The 18639-nt window shown below is 38.2% G+C and overlaps 1 protein-coding gene across 6 annotated transcripts; it reads right to left on the bottom strand.

The window, feature by feature from the left end:
* Positions 1-3590: 3590 nt before the first annotated feature.
* Positions 3591-8586, bottom strand: LOC132631841 (E3 ubiquitin-protein ligase BIG BROTHER-like). Of its 6 annotated transcripts, XM_060347541.1 has the most exons (9): positions 8375-8586; positions 7645-7722; positions 7092-7263; positions 6787-7006; positions 5410-5450; positions 5259-5318; positions 4964-5088; positions 4333-4441; positions 3591-3862 (listed from the first exon to the last, which is right to left on the bottom strand). In XM_060347541.1, the coding sequence occupies exons 3-9, from the start codon at positions 7215-7217 to the stop codon at positions 3821-3823; spliced, it is 723 nt and encodes a 240-aa protein (XP_060203524.1). In that variant the 5' UTR covers positions 7218-7263; positions 7645-7722; positions 8375-8586; the 3' UTR covers positions 3591-3820. The 6 variants fall into 6 exon arrangements, with proteins under 6 accessions (XP_060203524.1, XP_060203523.1, XP_060203525.1 ...); XM_060347540.1 differs by lacking the exon at positions 7645-7722 and having other exon boundaries at positions 8303-8586; XM_060347542.1 differs by lacking the exon at positions 7645-7722 and having other exon boundaries at positions 7092-7259.
* Between the last annotated feature and the right edge of the window lie 10053 nt (positions 8587-18639).

The following is an 18639-nucleotide window of genomic DNA, read 5'->3' as shown; positions in this document are numbered from 1 at the left end:
CTTTCATCACGGATAGGGCTCCTGGGATTTGGTTCATTCGTTCATTCATTTCCCTTTCGACCCTGAGTAACTCTTCAGTAAATGCATCCAACTATTCTTTCGCTGCCTCAGCCTCTTTAGTTTGTGGGGTCGTAGGAATTTTATCCGAGCTCTGATTTGATGCCAGAGTCCGTGCCCTAGAATGTTTAGCCATGATAGTCATAGCCCTTTCCATGTGTTGCATCCTCTCATCCTGTGCCTTGAGCTTAGTCATCAGTAATTCACTCGTCAAGGAACCCGTCTTTTGAGCAGGTCTTTGCCCGACGGGTTGAGATTGCGCTCGACCAGTTCTTCCGAACGTGCGCTTGTGTGGTTGCTTTGCTTTATCGACATTTGGGACGCCTTTATTTCGCTCCTCGCTAGGCTGTCCGTGCGGTGTCTCACCTCCACTGCTCCCGTGCTCCCTAATGGGTTCCTCTCCGTGCTCCGACACCTGTGCCTCCACCAGGTCCTTCATACCCCTTACCAGCATCTGTGCGTCCTTGGGTCCCTGCATACTGCTCAAGCTAATGCTTGCCTCAGACAAGTTTATCTGCGTGTAATGATTTTACTAAATTTCTTAGAAGGAGAATTTCTGCTGCGAATCAGGACAACACCATAGCTGTCGCCAAACTGTTTTTCGGTGAAAATGGATAATCAGTTAGAGATTTGTATTTTCAGGGTTTAAAGACAAGTAGGTCGTATCCAATCCCAAAAACTCTCCTTTTCGGGGTTAATATTGGAGATTATCAGAATTAGATTGAAAGAACCGAGCTAAAAAAATGACAAAATCAAGCAATATAGGTATATATTCAAAGAAAATCTGCGTGCCCCGATGGGTATTGCCTTAGAGAAAAAAATAAGAGGTGGCTTACAAGAGGTAAGATGAGATGCCTTAGCTTACATTATAAGCTATCTATATAGAAATTAAAACAAGACTTTTCAACCCTAACGAACGACTGATGTGACCCGACGGCACCCCAACATGCTTCTCTGCCGCAGCATACTAATCGATATTCTTCGATATGACCTGAGTAGGTGGAAGTAGGTGCCAGCTGTGGAAGCCCTTTCGGCTTCTCCGAGCTCCCGATTGTAGAAATTGGCCTAGATACGGAATTTACCAAATACAAATATAGATATAATTTACTACAATTCATAATTGAAATTAGGGATAATTTTCCAGATGTGCTGAAATTGGATTCCAGTTATCATAATTAATTATAATATTCCATTTTCAAAATATTGCAATCTTTTCTTTGCAAAACATATACAAACTTCAATAAAATCTCACAAAATGAGGGATTTTGTCTTCTCTTTCACACAAACCCTATCCGTCGTTGCTTTACCACCAACCATCACTGTTGCTTTGTTGACCGCGCAAGCTTTTAGATGATGTGATCATCCCAACATCAACATGGTAGCATAATAGACAGATGTCCTGAGATCTATCTCACCCACCACCCATTGTCAGAAAAATAAAATCAAGTGCTTGGCCAATGAAAAAAGAATTAGGTGAAAAATGAATTAGGTCCGTACGTGAGGGTGTGCATTGAGAATATAATTAAGAAAATAAAAGTGTACTCTCTCTAATAGCGCTGCTACTCCACCTCGAAGCTTTGCCAAAAAATCAAATTAGTTCGTCTTTTTCCTTACCTAAATTTCTCTTTTCCACCGAATTTTTCTCTCATGGCTTTTTTCGTTACTTTTCCTTTTCATCGGAGCGCTCTCCATGGATTTTACACCTTCTTCTCTCCCATGTGTATTTTGTATGTTTGTCATGTTTATATATATGGATATTATGTGTATGTCACATATATATAAAATTCTGATATTTGTGGCACACACATGACATACACATAATATCCATACGACATACAATTATTTCGTATGTCACAATTGTATTTTCAGTGTTACATATGAAATACAATAACATAACACCCGAAATACACTCCGCATACACTTACATTCCACATACACCAAATATGCACTCATTCCACAACCAGTAGCATGCACACCTAACATACAACTTAGATACAATACACCCGATATATAATTATTCCACCACTAAATATCACCGCTAGAAAAATCATCACTTCCACCATAACAATGCAAAAATTATTACCCTTCCTAAATAAAAGAGAGGAGATTTTTACCGTAGCTAAATCTGCCCAAACCTATTTTTGTGGGACCTATTGCTTCCGTCACATCTATTTTTTCTCTTTACCAGAATTTCTCTTTTTCACGAAAAATCAAATCCGTAGAAGGTAATGCCGTCAAGCCAGTTATGGGTTTTTGAATTAGGCTTTGAGTGAGGAAAAATATTAGATAGTATGCCCTCCATCTTTGAGTTCCAGCCATGCCCTCCCTCCCATCAAGGATCCCTATTTTTCTAAATTATTATTGTTTTGAAAAATCTTGCTATGTTAGATAATCACGTGAAAATGTTTATATTAGTTGTAATTAGGAGCCTATTTCGTCTCCTCGGGTAAAATATATACACTCTCTTCATCCCAATTTATATGACGGTGTTTGATTGAGTATGAATTTTAAGAAAGAAATAAAGATTTTTGACACTTGTGGTCTAAATTAAGTCATAGACATTTATGTGATTATAAATCATCTTATTCAAGTAAAATGAGAAATAAATTATATTTAAATAATGAATTTCTCCCTCCGTTCCTTTTACTCGTAAAGTTTGCATTTTGCATGCTCTTTGAAAAAAAACTAATGTATATTTTACTAAATTGTCCTTATTAATGATACTTTTAAGAAACTACATTTGCTCCAATTAATTTGGGAGATGGTTACTTAATGGGAAGGGTAAAGTTGAAGATTTTTTTTTTAATTCTCTCTTAATTTGTTAAACTTGACAAGTAAAAGAAAACTTAATTTGTAGTATGTTAGACAAGTAAAAGGGAACAAAAGAAGTATGACATTTTTTTAGAACAAGCTAAAAAAGAAAGTAGACACATAACTTATACTCCCTCCGTCCCAAAAAGATTGTCTTACTTTCCATTGACGTGGTTAATCCTCCCTCTGTTCCAATGTGTTACCCCCTCCGTCACCAAAAAGGGAGGATTAAGCACGTTAAAGTGAAAAGATTATTCAAATGGACTCCAGAGGATATTTCTGTAAGCTGTACGTCTAGCTTGCGAATCTAGTAGTTTACTTCACCTTTTTAGGCTGATCATTTCTCATAATTTCTCACATAATTTCATTTCTTGTAATCAAGGTGAATTCATCTTGAGACGCTCCATGCTCATTTCCTTTTGAGGATCGAAATAAAGAACTTCATTAGCCTTTAAAAGTGCTGATTGCAGTTCGGAAAGTAACAAATTTAGAGAAAATGGCAAGGGAGTGCTAATAAAACTGAGGTGACTTTCAGGATAGAAAACTATAAATATTAAAACAACATACCCCGTTTAGTCCCATAAGCGGGGGTCTGGGAAAGACGATAGATATTGCGCTTGCAAATTGATCTCTTTCAAATCAAAAGTCAATATCTAGCTGATATCACGAGCGTAAGGACTACACATATTTTTGGTTAAATGGTCTCATCAGCAAACGTAAAGTCCATAAATTTCCAAATCACATTTCATTAAGAAGAAGAAGAAAAGCCATAATGCATATGAACGCAGGATACGTTCAGAATGTCAAATATTGGGAGACGCTATCTACAAACCAAATATGTCTTTTAACGGGGCTACTTCTCTCTACATGTTTAAAAATATAGCGAATTTGAAGGCAGGTCCAAGGCTTCATCCTTTCCATGGGATGTTGCATTTGCAAAGTCATTCATCTTTCACCTCTTCATAACAGAGTGGGCAGTTCTGTGACACATACACTGAGATTAATATTAAGCTAAAAAGGATAACACGCTGAATCTTGCAACTTCAAAAGAGATATTTTTTACCACCATGTTATGTTAATTGTGCAAGAATCTCTCACCTTTATTTCCTATACAGAGAGGTTATGCTATAAATTTTGCATTTAATTGATTAAAAGATGACAATACTATTCGTTTGTTCAGAAATCTACAAATGTGCTTTAGAAGGAAAGCCAAAAGGCAAGATTAAGAACTATAAAAGTTAACTAGAGTTTGATCACTGTCTTAATCACCAGGATACATATCTACACAAAAATTGGCAAGATGCAATCACTCATACCAAGATACTAGGATCAAAGCAATTTCAAAACTTTTCTTCTCTTTGATGTTTTTATCATATGTTCTTACTAGACCATTGGAGAAGAAAAAATGAAACAGGAAAACATTGAAGGGACATGATCTTTAAGTATGAGGATATGGTTTCTCACCTTTCTTTCTTTTAGCCAGCGGTTAATACATTCTGAATGAAACATGTGTGCACAAGGTAAAGTGGTCAACATATCTCCACTTCTGTATGCAGCATAACATATAACACACCTGCACAAAATGAAATTGCAGTGACCAACATAGTTAGATGATCCAATCTTTTCTCAACTTGTTTGAAGGTGTTTATTTGTGCACTTTCTCTAAAATGAAGTTTTTTACTGGATTAACTTTTACAATCTTCTTTTCCAGGAAACCTATTCAAAAGAAAGACTATCCAAAGTATTGTCAAATGGGCTGCTTAAGCAAAACTAACTGACAACTGTTTTAGCTGTCAGCAATGTATGAACAGTGGATGGTGGAGCAGGATTGAAGGACAACTTATGTCGAGAGTTTTACTTTTCAATTCATAAAAATAAGGAGACCAGAAAATGAAAAACACGATAATATTCGTGAGGCCAGTGACAACAGTTTGCAAGCTTTATTTTAATCATGACCTATCCGCCACAGGAAAATGTCAAAATAATGTTAGTGAAGGCAGTGACAACAGTTCACATGTGCACTTTTTTTAAATACCAACTCAAAAGAGATAGGCAGGACAGAAAAAATAATATCACAAAGGGCAGTTGTTCCTACTCTCCCATTTTCTTTTTCTTTGAGAAGAATCCAGTCTTGTATTTGAAAGTTGGTAAACGGCGCATGAGGTCTTGTGAAAGCCCTCTGCTCTGCTGGCCAACAGCTTCTCCTAAAGATTGCAATTCCTACCAAAAATGGAAGAAGACAATTGGAAAAGCATAAAAGCAAATTCACACGATGGCAAAAGAAAGAAGAGCAAGAGCAATCTGTGTAAATAACCTGGTGTGTAAACTAAGGTCCTTGCACTCAATATTAAATATTTCAAGCTTAATAAAAACAAGTGCATCAGTCTAACCTCATAGGTCATACTATCTGGATCAATATCATCTTGTCTCCTCGTGTTTGGATTCTCAGCCTGCACTTAATAATAGAAACCTGCATTAACCCTTGCATACAAACTTATTAAGCATGAAAGACCAGTACAGAACTAAAAAGTTGCACCATACCCTAACTGGAGATGATTCTCTAGGAGGGGATTCCCTGATGCCTGCAGATATATGGAGGTTACTTGGCTATGAGTAACGTGGACATTCAATAACATTTCCAAAATAGAAAACTCATACTCTTCTATTCACCCACAAAATTGTACAATCTAGCTTGTGGCTAAAGTATACTGACATGCACACACCTATCAGACGCTCTAAAGTATTGAGTCACTTTTTTGAAATGGATTTAGAAGACTGAAGAACAATGATACCCTATATAGCCTGATAAAAAATGTTTTCCACAAATGTTTTCTTGGGAAGAAATCATTTTATACCAAATAGTGGAAACAACTTGTGTCCATTGTGATAATAAATCATTCGCTACGTACACTCCTACTCCAGATCACTTGCTCCTATAAACATAATGATTATTTCCACTTTTTGCAACTTCGCGCAAATAAAGCGTGCGCTTTATTGAAAAAAGGCGCAAATGGAGAAAACATACAAATATGTATGTGTAGTCCAGGACTAATAATCATTTTTTTTTTTTTTTAGGATAAGTATATGGACAAAGACATTAAAACAATTATGATAAAGTGAATATCAATTGTTTATTGTCGCATCTTCAGGATTACACTCATTGGCAAGGAAAACTATGCCTTAGAGCCTTGATGTCGACACTGAAGCGCACATAAAGCGAGGCGAGGCGAGGCGCTCAACATGTTTTGCGCCTCGCTTCAGGGCTTAAGTGCAACTTTGACAACATTGCTTTACATTTTACATCATACCATTCAGGGCTTCAGCGCGCCTTTGACAACACTGCTTTACATTTTACATCATACCATTCAGGACTTAAGTCCAAATTTCCCAAAAAAATGACAAACACAGACAGAGTTGCTATGTTGTACATCAATAAAATGACAAATACTTGATTCACACAGCACGCTTTGAATCACAAAGTTAATCAACTGCATTTGGTATGAACAGTTGATAACACTAATATACTGTGGGGGAAAAACCATTCTTTCGGCAACTACTAGTACATTTCATGTTCTTCACTATCTCAATATTTATGTTCATTCAGTGAGTTCCTTGTCCTTTGTATTTAAGTTGTTAGATTGCAAGCTACTAGCCTTTCGTCCATTCTAAAGCTCAGCATAAGAAAAACTTTATTTCGGCAAAGTTTAACATCTTGGCATCTATATATCATTGGTCTTGGTTATACTTTCGGACCGGTTAGAACAAGATGACTAACATCTTGTTTGACCACAGAGAAGAACATCTGTGGTTGGAAAAAAAGAACGTAATCCCATGCGACTTGTACCTTAAGCCAAAGAAGAGACAAAATCTGTATAACCAAGAAATCTACTGAATAAATAAAAGTTATTATGAAATTACCAGCCACAGTAGAGCTAAGCTCATCTCTACAGAAATCCTCAAAGTCATCCCCTAACTGCAATGATCTAGCTAAAGCTTCGTCCAGAGCCAATTGTGATTCACGGCTTTGAGAAGAATCACCCTTTTGTGCTGATAACTGATGCCCACTACTGGTTTGGCCATATTCAGAGCTCATATTCTTGTTTTTCCCATTTGCTTGAAATGACAAGTAAACAGTTTCCTGCAAGATAACAATCCAATTGTCAACAGAAAATACTGTTAACTGTTGTATTAGGAACAGAAACATTCATATCATTCCATAATACCTGTTGCAAAAGAACTTCTTCATAACTCAAATCGCCATCCTCCGGGAAAAAATCTTTTAAATTCTCAGCAATCTCGGATGGGATTCCGCCACTTGCATAATGGGTATGCAACAAGCTGTTACTCATTGTAAATGTTTCAGGTATAACTTCACGCTATTCTTCTTTAGACTGTCTGTAGAATTTAGAGTTGATCAGGACAAAGATATATCAAGTGAAGATGATAAAAGGACTTGAAAGAAGCTTATAAAGAAGATCAAATTTTCATACATTAAATATCCAGTAACACCTGTTTCCAGAAATAGGTGTCATTTTTTTACATTCACCTCATATAAATGTATCTAACCTCTTAAATAGAATGGTGTACATTTGAGGATAAATGAAAAAGACAAAGAAATATGCATATCCGTAGAGGGATTATAATGAACCATTCATGACTACAAACCAAGGGAGTTCGACGAAAAAAGACTGTCTCTTAGTTTTGACCATCTCTCCCCTCTTCAAAATATTATACATAATAATGCCATAGATTCAAAGGATATGAAAATTAGACTACTTGAAAAGGGCTTGGGCTTGGAAAGTTATCAGACACCGCATAGGACCAACAGTGCTCTGCAAATATATTACACAAATTCTGCAATTCAAGAAAATGCCAATAATGACTGATTTTGACACCTTAGAAATTATCAAAATTAATACATAGATACACCACCAGCACCAAGCAAGAAATAGGTACCAATTCAGGTATAGGCAAGATAAAATGGCATTGCAAATACAAAGAAAAAATGCCAAACACTTATCTACACAGTAATAGAAAGGGGCTTTCTTAGTTGCTCAACTTTCCCACACTATATTTACACTGAAAAAAAATCACACTTAAAAAATAAAATGACCTTAATTTACCCCTAAATTCACAAATCTGGAAAATTCAAGATGACAAGAAAGGCAAAAAGCTGGAAATCATGATTTAATTGCATTATTACACCTTACAAGAATTCATGAGTAAAATTGTAAACATACGTATGACAAAAACTGGCAAGATTCAAAATTTTGTCACTTTACATCAAAATAAACATACCCATTGAAATGCAAATTCAAGAAAAAAAATTCCATGAATTTGACTCTATTATTCATGAAAATAGCAGAAAAATTGGAAACATGTGTATAAACTGGCAAGATTCAAATATTGTCACTTGACATCAAAATTAACATACCCATTTTAGAATCTTGAAATGCAAATTTGACTAAATTATTCATGAAAATGGCAGAACTTTGAAAAATTTTACCTTTTTCAGGCAAGAAAACAAGATGGGGGTCTTGACTGTGAGTCTAAGCAGGTCATATTTTGTAACTGTGGACAGTAGAATAGTGAAGAAAAGGTCCAAATGATAGGAACATATGAATATTAGTATATTATATCCAAAAAAGGAAGACATTAAAGGGGTCCACTTTGCTTTATTGAAAATGCTACTGGTGTATAATGGTTCAATTGATGGTAAGTTTTTCATAAGCCAGAATAGTGAGACCCATGACTTCAATAAAGACACAAATCCTACTTGTATAGCCTTTTTGCTCTTTTGGAAGATAAAGTTTAATTCTTTACTATGGGGGAGCTAAATACTGCAATGTGTGCTTTTCTATATTTACTGCCGTTTATTTGCAAATGAAAGTAAAATGTCACGTCCTTAGTCTTCAACTAAGCGTGTGGCACTTGACAACTCGCTCACGTTCTTGCATAACTTGCTCACGATCTTGCTATGTCAAGTCAGCCTAGTTTACTACACTCAAGACTTAATTGATTTTGCTTGATGGTTTTTTACAAATGGATGTCCCTCTATTTATACTACTCACCTAGGGTCTAGTATGTAAATAATAATTAATGTATAAGTCCCTACTTATTTACAAAGAAGTCCCTACTCTAGAATTATCCACTAGGCTAGAATGTTCTACGATCTTCCTAAGAAATCTTCTAGGAAGTCCATAAATATCTAGAGCATCTCCACATGAATCTCCATAGCTCTAGAATCATCCAACACATGCTAGACTTTTTTTCCATGTAAGCATCCACATGGCAAAAATAGCTCCAAATGGCACTTAGGTGGCATGATGACGTGGCGGGTCATCACACTCTCCCCCACCTGATGTTGTGACGACCGCGGCGCATTGCTGCAACATAAACTCTCGAATCTTGTCTTTAAATTGCCACAAGTCTTCATAACGCTCCCATGTGGCCTTTTCCGGTGGTTGCCCCTTCTAGTGGACGAGGAACATGGCGGTGTCTTAAACTGCCTCGGATTAAACTTCACCAAAACCATGTCCCCAACCTTATAATCTGTGGGACGACGCTTGCGGTCAGCAAACTTCTTCATCTTCTTTGCTGCCTTATCCAAGTAGGACTTAGCAGTGTTAAGCTGCTCCTCGAACCCCTTGGCCATATGGTAAGCCCCCAAACTCTTCCCCTCGAACACTGCCGGTAGTGAATGTGGAGTTTGTGGTTGTTGGCCTGTGGCTAGCTCAAATGGTGTCCGACCTGTGGACTCACTCCGTTGCAGGTTATAGGAGAACTGGGCTCGGTCTAAGAGCCTTGCCCAATCCTTCTGGTGTGCACTCACATAATGCCTCAAATAGCACTCCAATAAGGCATTGACCCGTTCTGTTTGTCCATCCGTTTGCGGGTGGAAACTAGTGGAAAAGTGTAGCTCCATGCCAAGTATGTCGAACAACTCCCTCCAAAAGTTCCCAGTGAAGCGGGGGTCTCGATCATTGATGATATGCCTTGGTAAGCCCCAATATTTCACCACGTTCTTAAAGAATAGTTTGGCAGCTTCCTTAGCTATACATCCTGGTAAAGCGGGCATGAAAGTGGCAAACTTCGAAAGTCTATCCACGACCACCATGATAGTTCCATAACCGTCGGACTTCGGTAGACAGGTGATAAAGTCCATAGTCACGCTCTCCCATGGACGCTTCGCTATTGGTAGTGGCTCCAAAAGTCCTCCGGGCTGCCTTTGCTCAACCTTGTCTTGTTGGCACACAAGACAAGTCTGCACATAACACTCTATGTCCTCACGCATGCGCGGCCAATAATAGACCGATTCAACCAAGGCTCTAGTGCGGCGTTGACTTGGGTGACCGGCCCATAAGGTGTCGTGGCTCTCCTTCATAATACGTCGCCTAATATCTCCAAACTTCGGCACGTAAACTCTCCGACCTGTGGTATGCAATATACCGTCTTCCACCCAAAAGCACCTTGTCTTCCCCTGGGTGTCTAACTCCATAAGCTGCTTAGTTGTGGGATCATGTTGCATGCCTTCCTTTATAGCCTCTCGGATATCCCAACTTGCTGAAGTAATGGCAGCAAGCTCGGCCTTTCTACTCAAAGCATCGGCTACAACGTTACCCTTGCCCGGCTTATACTCCAACACATAGTCAAACTCAGCCAAGAAATCTTGCCACTTAGCCTGTTTTGGTGTGAGCTTCTTTTGTGTCTGAAAGTAGCTAGTGGCCACATTGTCAGTCTTGACCACGAACTTCAACCCCAACAAATAATGTCTCCATGTGCGAAGACAATGCACAATGGCAATCATCTCCTTCTCTTGCACCGTGTAACGCCGCTCCGTATCGTTCAACTTGCGGCTCTCGAACGCTATGGGATGCCTATCTTGCATCAGGACACCCCCAATGGCAAATTCAGAAGCATCTGTATGCACCTCGAACATTTTGCTAAAGTCGGGCAGCGCTAGAACTGGCTCCTCTATCACGGCTGCCTTAAGGTCTTTAAACGCCTTTTGGCAGTGTTCCGTCCATCCCCATGATTTGTTCTTCTTTAACAACTCGGTCAAGGGTACTGCCTTACCTGAATAGCCATTGATAAAACGCCGGTAGTAGTTAACAAGGCCAAGGAAGGATCTCAACTCGGTTACCTTTGTAGGTGCCTCCCACTCTTGGATAGCCCGTACCTTAGCCTCATCCATGCATAGCTCGCCATTGCTAATGACATAGCCCAAGAAGTGCACCTTTGATTGTTCAAACTCGCACTTTTCCCTCTTGATGTATAACTCGTTCTTTCGCAAGACTTGGAAAACCTTTTATAAGTGTTCCACGTACTCCCCCAAGGTGCTGCTGTAGATGACTATATTATCCAAGTAGACTACCACGAACTGATCCAGGTAGGGATGAAAGATCTCATTCATAAGAGTGCAAAATGTAGCGGGTACGTTAGTTAACCCGAAGGGCATCACCAACCACTCGAAGGCTCCGAAACCTTGTCACACATGCTGTCTTTGGTTCGTCCCCTTCTGCAATCCGAACCTGGTAGTATCCTTTGCGAAGATCCACCTTAGTAAAGTACTTGGCTTGTCCAAGTCTATCAAATAAGTCGGCAATGAGCGGGATCGGGTACTTGTTCTTCACTGTGACCTTATTAAGTACCCGATAGTTTATACACAGGCGCAATGATCTATCCTTATTTTCCAATCGGATGATCCATTAATCCAACTAGTGGAGGATTATAAATGGATCGATTTTTTTGATTTCCATTGGAGATTAGAAATAGATGGACTTTCTATAGGACCCATTTTATTAACAGGATTTATCACTACTTTAGCGACTTTAGCGGCTTGGCCAGTTACTCGAGATTCTCGATTATTCCATTTTCTCATGTTAGCAATGTACAGTGGTCAAATTGGATCATTTTCATCTCGGGACCTTTTACTTTTTTTCATCATGTGGGAGTTAGAATTAATTCCTGTTTATCTACTTCTAGCCATGTGGGGAGGAAAGAAACGCCTGTACTCAGCTACAAAATTTATTTTGTACACGACGGATAATCACTCAGAAAAGACAAAAAAAATTCAGGATAGCAAACATTCTCTAGAATTTCTCTTAGATTCAAACCCATAGCTGATGATAGAACTAGAATAGATATTTTTTGTTTCCTACTTACACGAGCCCATATCCTTGCTTTTCTATCAATTTTTAATTCTGATCTTCCTCCCCAATCTGATATTATGGTGCCGGTATAGACCGAAATTCTGTTATGGTCCAATTCTGATCGGGGAAATACCATATGACCCAATATATCTGACAAGTCGCACTATACGTCAACCCAAGATGCATCGGGGTCGGGCCAACATCCCAAACTTTTTGAAACAACACCGGTGCACCAAAGGGTGCCTTCGATTGGCGAATATGGTCGGCATCTAGTAACTCCTTTAGTTGTTTCCTAAGCTCCTCCAACTCAGGCGGTGCCATGCGATAAGGGGCAAATGCGGGTGGCTTAGACCTTGGCTCCAACTCAATCTTATGATCCACCTCACGTCTAAGAAGCAAGTGCTTAGGTAGCTCATCGGGCATGACATCTTTGTTCTCCTCGAGCAACTTCTCTATGCAAAGAGGCAATGTGTCCTGGGGACCCTTGTATTCTTCCAAACTTACAATGGTTGCCATGAATGTCGGCTCTCCTTTCTTAAGACCTTTGATTAGCTGCATAGCTGAAAGTTGTGTTTGCCCCTTTGCATGCAACATAGTCACTGTAGGCACCATGCAAGCTCCTTCTCGCTCCAAGACTAAGAGACGTTTGAGGTAGGGGTCGATCATCGCGTGGCAATGCCTAAAGAACTTTTGTCCCAGAACAATGTCAAAGATATCCATAGTAGTGGCAGTAAAATTTGTCGTACCTTTCCAATCGCCCAATTTGACACCAACACCATTAGCTACACCAAGAGCATATTCTGGCTTAGCATTCATGGTCTTAACGAGGGCGTTAATTGGAGCGAGCTTCAACTCTAGTCTCTTCGCTGCAGCCTCGGTCACAAAATTGTGAGTCGCTCCAGTGTCCACCAATGCCCGAGCGAGCTTGTTGTTTATAGTGAGATCCACGTATTGATTTCTATTATCGGGGGTTTGGATGGGTTGCTCCTTGACAGCGCCACATATGCTTATCATACCTAACTGTGCGGTGCCTGAACTCTACGTCTGCTCTTTCGTTCACGAACCATTGCATTGAGGCTCTTCAAGTCGGGGCAATTTCTTAAGCCGTGTGGTCCTCCACATATGTAGCATCCTTTTTTCTCGATCTGCGCCTTCTTCTCAGCATAGCCCTGACGACCATTTGACTTTTTGGCATCGAACTTGTTGGCATTTTGAGTCCTGGAGTAGTATTGTTGAGACTCCTTGTTCTTACCACGGTCTCCCCCACCTTTGGCATTGCCACCCCTTGACTCATGACCTTTGCCTTTGTCGCGTTTTTCATGCTTGAAATCCATCAAAGACTCGGCCTCCATTATGGCTTGGTCTATATCATTGACTTGTCGGCATTGCAACTCTTGCTTAGCCCAGTTCGGTAACCCGTCCATGAAGTGAAATAACAAGTCATCGCTAGTGAGGTTAGGAATTTGAAGCATAAGGGTAGTGAACTCCTTGACATAGTCGCGAATGCTCCCTGTCTACTTCAACTCTCTAAGTTTGCGCCTTGCCTCATACAAGACATTATTTGGGAAAAACTGTCGCTTGAACTCATGCTTGAACTGATCCCACATGTTGATTGTGTATAGACCTCTGTCAGCATCGGCGACCTTTCTTCTCCACCATAACATGGCAGTCTCTGTTAGGTACAACACAGCGGTGTTGATCTTGGCCTCATCGTCCCTCACTTTTCCATGCCTGAAATAATTCTCCAAGTGCCAAAGAAAGTTCTCCACCTCTTATGCATCACGAACCCCTTTGAACACTGGTGGTTTGGGAGCCTCAATCTTAGCCTCCCTCGTCGCGACAACATTGTTGGCTGCCTCGATCACACTAACATCAAGCTCTTCGAGTGCCACTATCTTTGCCTTCATGGCATCAATAGTACTTAACGCCTCCATGAGTCTGCACTCTAAGGCAGTGATGGTTTGCTTTACCTCAATCTCAGCCTGCATGTGCCCTTCCAAGTAATTTCGGATGCTTTCAATCTCTTCAAGAGTATGCCCCTCAAGAACGCTAAGAGTGCCCTCCACCTTGCCCAAACGTTGGCCAAATATGTCGATGGCGTCCATCCCTACGTTAACCTTCATAACCCACTCTTTACTGAGCGAGACGTCCTCGGACAGGATCTCCACGTCATCCTCGCTCGCTTCAGTGGTAGATGGTTCTTGGGATGTAAGCCCTTCATTTGGCACAACCTCTGGCGGCACCTTCTGGCTCTTGTTGGCGTCATTCCTCTTTTTGTTACGGCCCTTCTTGCCAGCAGCATCCTGGATGACGTTGGCTTGGGTTTTAGCAGCGTTGATTTCTACGTCGTTTGCCATTCCCTCAGTCGTAACCTTCGCTCTGATACCACGTTGTCACGTCCTTAGTCTTCAACTAAGCGCACGCACGACACTTGACAACTCGCTCACGTTCTTGCACAACTTGCTCACGATCTTGCTATGCCAAGTCAGCCTAGTTTACTACACTCAATATCGCTAAGGGAATAGTAATTGAGAAAGACAAGAGAAATTTTCTAGAAGGAAGCTTTTTATTATAGAAGACTTAATTGATTTTGCTTGATGGTTTTTTACAAATGGATGCCCCTCTATTTATACTACTCACCTAGGGTCTAGTATGCAAATAATAAGTCCCTACTTATTTACAAAGAAGTTCCTACTCTAGAATTATCCACTAGGCTAGAATGTTCTAAGGTCTTCGTAAGAAATCTTCTAGGAAGTCCATAAATATTTAGAGCATCTCCACATGAATTCCATAGCTCTAGAATCATCCAACACTTGCTAGACTTTTCTTCCATGTAAGCATCCACATGACAAAAATAGCTCCAAATGGCACTTAGGTGGCATGATGACGCGGCGGGTCATCACAAAAATCTTAGTTTAGACATAGAGATTAAAAGGAATGTGGACAGGGTGAGGAAAAAGAAGGCACTGCCCACTTGTACAAAAGAACAATATAAAGCTTGCTTGAATTAGATAATTAAAAGTAGTATAAAGTGTTAGAAAAATATATTTAGATGCTGAGCTAAATAAGTAATTATGTGTTAGAGTAGAAGTACTGAAACTCATAATTAGTAATTAGCGTGTGTGGTAAAAAAGTGTTACTAATAAATATTTTTTTCTATTAAAATAATTGAAAAAAAAAACTATGAATTTGAAAGTAGTAATATTTACATAAATAGCGATGGAAGATAGAAATAAAATTGAGAGATACTAATTACAGTTATATTTTAAGAAGAGTACAAAAGATATTAGGGGAAAAAAGTAAAAAGTTTGGTCAAAGAAAAAATATTTATAAGCTGTAAAATCATAAGTTAGGAATGACCAACTTGTTATTTTTTATTATAAGCACTTGATTTATAAGTATCTTCAGTATTTATCAAACAAGTAAATAAACTAAAAAGAATCTATAAGTTAATTTGACAGTGTTTAATCTTAGCCAAATACATTGTAACTATTTCTTTTTTCTTTTTAAGTTTTTGAGGTTGGCACGAGCAGTCAATAGTGAAAGGAGAATTTTTTTTGATAAAACTGAAACTCATGTACATTACATTAAAATGGTTAAAAGATACTAGCAGGCTACTATGGGTTTGTGATATGATAGCAAATGTTTTCCACTAAAATATTTAAAAAATAAGTGGTTGTTCTACTTATTTTATTGTGTTTGGTATGCAAAATGAAAAATGTTATTTTAAGAATATTTGTATATAGTCGAAGCAAAACACAATGCGATTTTAAGTTCGAAGTGCAACTTCTGATGGTGAAAAATATGGGAGAGGGTGAGAGGGGTAGGGGTGTGTGGGGGGGGGGGGATGGGAGGTGGGGGTAAGGGTAGGTGGGAGTGAGGTAGGTGGGGCGGGGGAGGGTCTAGGGTGTAAGCGACGGTGTGGGTGGGGTAGCTAGGGTAGGTAGGTGGGGTGGGTGAATAATGTTGAAGATGTATTGATGTGTTTTTATTGATCTGAAAAATATTTTTCATAGAAAACTAACAAAATATTTGGTGCAGCCAAATTAAAAAAAAAAAAAAAAGGAAAATATTTTCAATCTTACCAAATACACCCTATATGTTGTGTGATTTGTAGGAACAACAAAAAAGCTACGTATTTATTTATGGGATGAATCGACACCTCAAGTCGTCAATATAAGACAAGCTCATAAAGTCGTTCACCGCTATGAACTGAGCTCATAGGTATGCTCATAAAACTTACATACTAGACTAGACGTGTTCTATTGGAATTGTCCTAGTATTAAAATACTCCTGTTAAAATTTTGACGTTCTATTCGTTAGAGTTGATATTGTACAAGAGTTATTTTTCTTGTGGTGTTATGTTAAAGTTATCTTGTGTGAATCGTCCTATTTGGATGGTCTTATGCAAGCTAATTGGGTCCAACTTTTCTAGATGTGTTCCGTTGGAATTCACCTGTTACAATTGTTTTGTTAAATTTTTCCTATTAGAGCTATTTCGAGTTATCTTGTTTGAGATGTCATGTTAAAAGTTGTCTAGTACGAGTTGTTTTATTTGGATGGTTTTATTTGAGCTGCTTAAATCCAACTTTTGAAAGTGGCTAATGGTTCACTTGTCTCACAATATAACAAGTAGTATCACATCAAATTGTATCAACATATAATTATTGCTAATTCACCATTGCAAAAGTGACCACATAGGAAGTAAGGGGAACGTGAAACATCATTATTGCATTCAAGATTTAATAGAGAAATCACTTCCACCACAAGAATAAAGCGCCGACACATCACTTTAAAAGTAGATACCTATAAGTATTTTATAAAATGCAGATGCAAAGAGGAATCTCAGAGACAAAAAACACTTTGTGAGCTACTACATTTACATCTTTTGATCTTTGTTATTTCCTTTTTAATGCACTTCTTTTTACATACACAAGTGCTGACCTAAATCGAAGATTAAGTCCCCATTTCATTGTGATATTTTACTAGAAAGTTAATTGTTTCTTTCCATTTGTGAAGACATTCCAAACAGTTCATGATCGGTCAATTTCCTTCAGCCAAAATTTCCAATTCATTGACATTATTATGTGTTGTTCATTTAAGAAATATAAATGTTGTTCCACAATTTTTTGCGCTATACAAGATAATGTAGTTGTAATTATTTTCGGCTTCCTTCACTCAACTTTTCATTGTGCATTCGTAAAACAACACAAATGTGCAATATTTAAGAAACATTTAAAGAATCGTAGCATCATTAATTGATTATCATTCCATGGCAACTAATATTAACAACACCATAACTAATTCCTAAATAAAGGAATCCAGTGGGAGAGAATCATGCGTAACCCCAAGCTTTACTTTCCTATCTTTTAGCTAAAATATTTATCTTCCGAATTGGTTTCTCAAACTTATAATACTGGTTTCTCAAACTTAATAATACAACTGAAAAAAAGGATAATTGTATTCTAAAAAAGTTGCTATATAATTTATATAGCCCACACATAGAGGCAGGTCATCTGAAAAAAATCAACAAACTGGAAACAAAAAGAAGGTAAAAATTTATATTGAATATGTATAAAATTAATAACAAGTATAATAAATTTATAACAGAAGTATACCATGTATATGTATGTATTAAATTTATATACAATAAATATATTATTTATACAAAAATATACTACATATATATAATAAATGTATATAACATATATACCGCATTTATGATAAATTTATACTAAAAATATAACATGAATCTTTATTTATTCTAGAAAGGGCAATTACCAGAATTGCCCTTCTTTTAGGTTGGTCTTTAAATTTTTCCCCTCATATTTGTAATCTTTAAATTTTGCCCTTCGGCTAAAACCCATGGGTTCTAGGTTCGAACCTCCACTCAGTCAAAAATTTAAAAAAATTCGTAAGGCAGAGTTTAAATTTCGTTATGCCCCCACCGACAAAATTTTAATTATGTTTAACCAAAAGTCTGCCCCCATTGGCAGACTTTGCCTTGAGGCATATATATATAATTTATTTTTTCTTTTCAAGGTAAACTTTTAGTTATGCTTTAACTAAAAGTGTGCCCCATAAGACATAACTAAAAGTATGCCCCATAAGGCGGAACTTTTCCCTAAGGAATAACTAAAGTTATGCCGGACCCGGAATAACTAAAGTTATGCCGGATCCGGCATAACTATAAGTTCCGCCTTATAAGACAAAGTTTATGCCTTAAGGAAAAGTTACGCCTTAGGGGCATACTTTTAGTTATGCCTTAACTAAAAGTCTGCCCTGTAAGGCATAACTAAAAGTATGCCCCATAAGGCGGAACTTTTCTTTAAGCATTAACTAAAAGTTTGCCTTATAAGGCAAAGTCTCTATCTTAAGGAAAAGTTATGCTTTATGGGGCATACTTTTAGTTATGCCTTAACTAAAAGTCTGCCCCATAAGGCATAACTAGGAAAAAAGTTTTAGTTAAGGCTTAACTAAAAGTCTGCCCATAAGTATGCCGGACCCAACATACACTTGTCAAGGAATAACCAAAGTTATATCTGACCTGGCATACTTATGCCAAGTCTGCCCGTAAGGCATGAGCATGTCGGGTCCGGCATAACTTTGGTTATTCCTT

This window comes from Lycium barbarum, chromosome 3 (assembly GCF_019175385.1).
Source record: "Lycium barbarum isolate Lr01 chromosome 3, ASM1917538v2, whole genome shotgun sequence".
NCBI classification, from domain to species: Eukaryota; Viridiplantae; Streptophyta; class Magnoliopsida; order Solanales; family Solanaceae; genus Lycium; species Lycium barbarum.
The sequence above is the reverse complement of the archived record's forward strand: the minus strand, read 5'-3'. Positions and strand labels throughout refer to the sequence as shown.